This window comes from Procambarus clarkii, chromosome 11 (genome assembly GCF_040958095.1).
Source record: "Procambarus clarkii isolate CNS0578487 chromosome 11, FALCON_Pclarkii_2.0, whole genome shotgun sequence".
Lineage (NCBI taxonomy): Eukaryota > Metazoa > Arthropoda > Malacostraca > Decapoda > Cambaridae > Procambarus > Procambarus clarkii.
The window spans coordinates 11,774,114-11,775,927 of NC_091160.1; the positions used below are offsets into that span (position 1 = coordinate 11,774,114).

At 36.8% G+C, this 1,814-nt stretch overlaps 1 protein-coding gene across 1 annotated transcript; it reads right to left on the minus strand.

The window, feature by feature from the left end:
• Positions 1–596: 596 nt before the first annotated feature.
• On the minus strand, positions 597–962 carry LOC123758201 (uncharacterized). The gene has a single exon (XM_045742320.1). The coding sequence runs from the start codon at positions 960–962 to the stop codon at positions 597–599; it is 366 nt and encodes a 121-aa protein (XP_045598276.1).
• Positions 963–1,814: the final 852 nt, after the last annotated feature.

The following is a 1,814-nucleotide window of genomic DNA, read 5'->3' on the forward strand; positions in this document are numbered from 1 at the left end:
CTGGCCAATATGGGGTACTGGATAACCACAGTCCAGGGGGCGGTGCTTACAGGTCCGTTCTCGGTCAGGTGCGGTTCTCGTCTGCCCTCCTTCTCGCCTCCAGGCATGCGCGCGGGTGATGCGCAGAGGCACGGTGACGAGCTGCCGCCCGCCAATCAGGAGCGGCTAATCTAAAAAGTTACCCTGGCGGGTATTTTGAATATGGTTCCCTCCACACTCCCCCCGTCTCTATAAAGTAAGGGGTGTATTGGAAATTAATATAACTTAAACTGTTCCTTTCGTGGATGCACCCACCACTGGCTTCAATTGAGGAGTGGAATGGTGTGTATGGTAATGGAATGGAATGTCTGGTTTTAATTGAAAAAGAATATTGTCATTGGTTTATTATTTACACATGTACACTTTACTTTTTATTAAGTATAAAATTATATATTCTATTGGCATGCAAGTACTTCCTTGCATCCTTTTTATTTGTATTAAATTAAATATTATTTTCCTTTTCTATATTTATAATATTATTTATATTCACATTTTGTACAATCACACTACACTACACTTTATAATTTTTTTTTTATTTTTTTTTCTTCTTCTTTCCTTTATTGTTTCTTTTGCACAGGTTTGAACAGCCTCCGACCGTTCGCAGTAGTAACTTCTGCTAGGAGTGCGATGTCCACGTTCAACCATTGTGCAATATATATTCCCACGTCCCCGACGTATACGGGTGAGATAAGCGGGGTGGTCCCTGCCTCAATGATCACAGGTGCCGCCGACTCCAGAAGTAAGCGCTCTTTCGGTATGGCCGTCAATACATCTAATGGCCGGTTCACGGGCTGTTCCCCAACATATAGACTGAAATATGCATTTGGGAAAAAACTGAGCCATTTTCGAACTGTCTGTCCCGACCCAGCAAAACCTCGTAAATGCATGGGTTGGGCTGATCCGCAGAATTCCTGCAGGTCCATGAGCGCTGTACAGAAAATTAAATCTGAGGTATCCCCTCGTTTGGGGCGTAGGGAGATGACTAGGGGTCGCCTCACCGAGGCATATTGAAGAGCGTGCCGGAAAACGTCTTTCTGTATTTTCCTTTCTCAAAGGAACAAATACTATAAAACAAATAATATAAAATGAAGAACACTAAAATGAGACAGTAATAGCAAATAACAATTGAAAAATAAAAAAAAACAGTAAATTATTTTAATAATATAATTACACTAAAGTTAATTACTAAAGTTATACTAGAACAAAAATGAGGTAGATTATTTAGAGATACACTCAGGTACACTGAACGATAAGAGTTAAAAGTTAAAAGTAAAAAATAACAGAAAAACTATAAAACTATAAAATTGCTTAATTAATTAAATAAAAAACTATAAACTATAAAATTGCTTAGTTATGATCCTACAATTAGTATGAAATTAAGAAAGCAAAACAATTAACTCAATTAATTGCAATTAATGACTAATATAAATCAAATTACAATTAAATTTAAAGAATTTAAAGATAACAGAGTAAGATTATACATGAGTAAGATTTTACTATGATACTGAGGTAGATGCTTACATGAGAACATAGAGACTATACTGATTTGATAAGTTAGGAACTTATTTTATTTATATTTATTATATATTTGTTTTCTTCTTGGATGAGAGAGCATTATTAGACCAGCAGAGCAGAAGACAGTACCTTGAACAAGGTTAGGCAAGGCTCAGTCGCATATGAGTTAATTTCAGTATTGCCATTGGAAGGATTCTGGTTTTCAGATATGCCACAGTCATGAAAGAGGGCCAGTAGTTGTTGGTCACACTATATTTCAT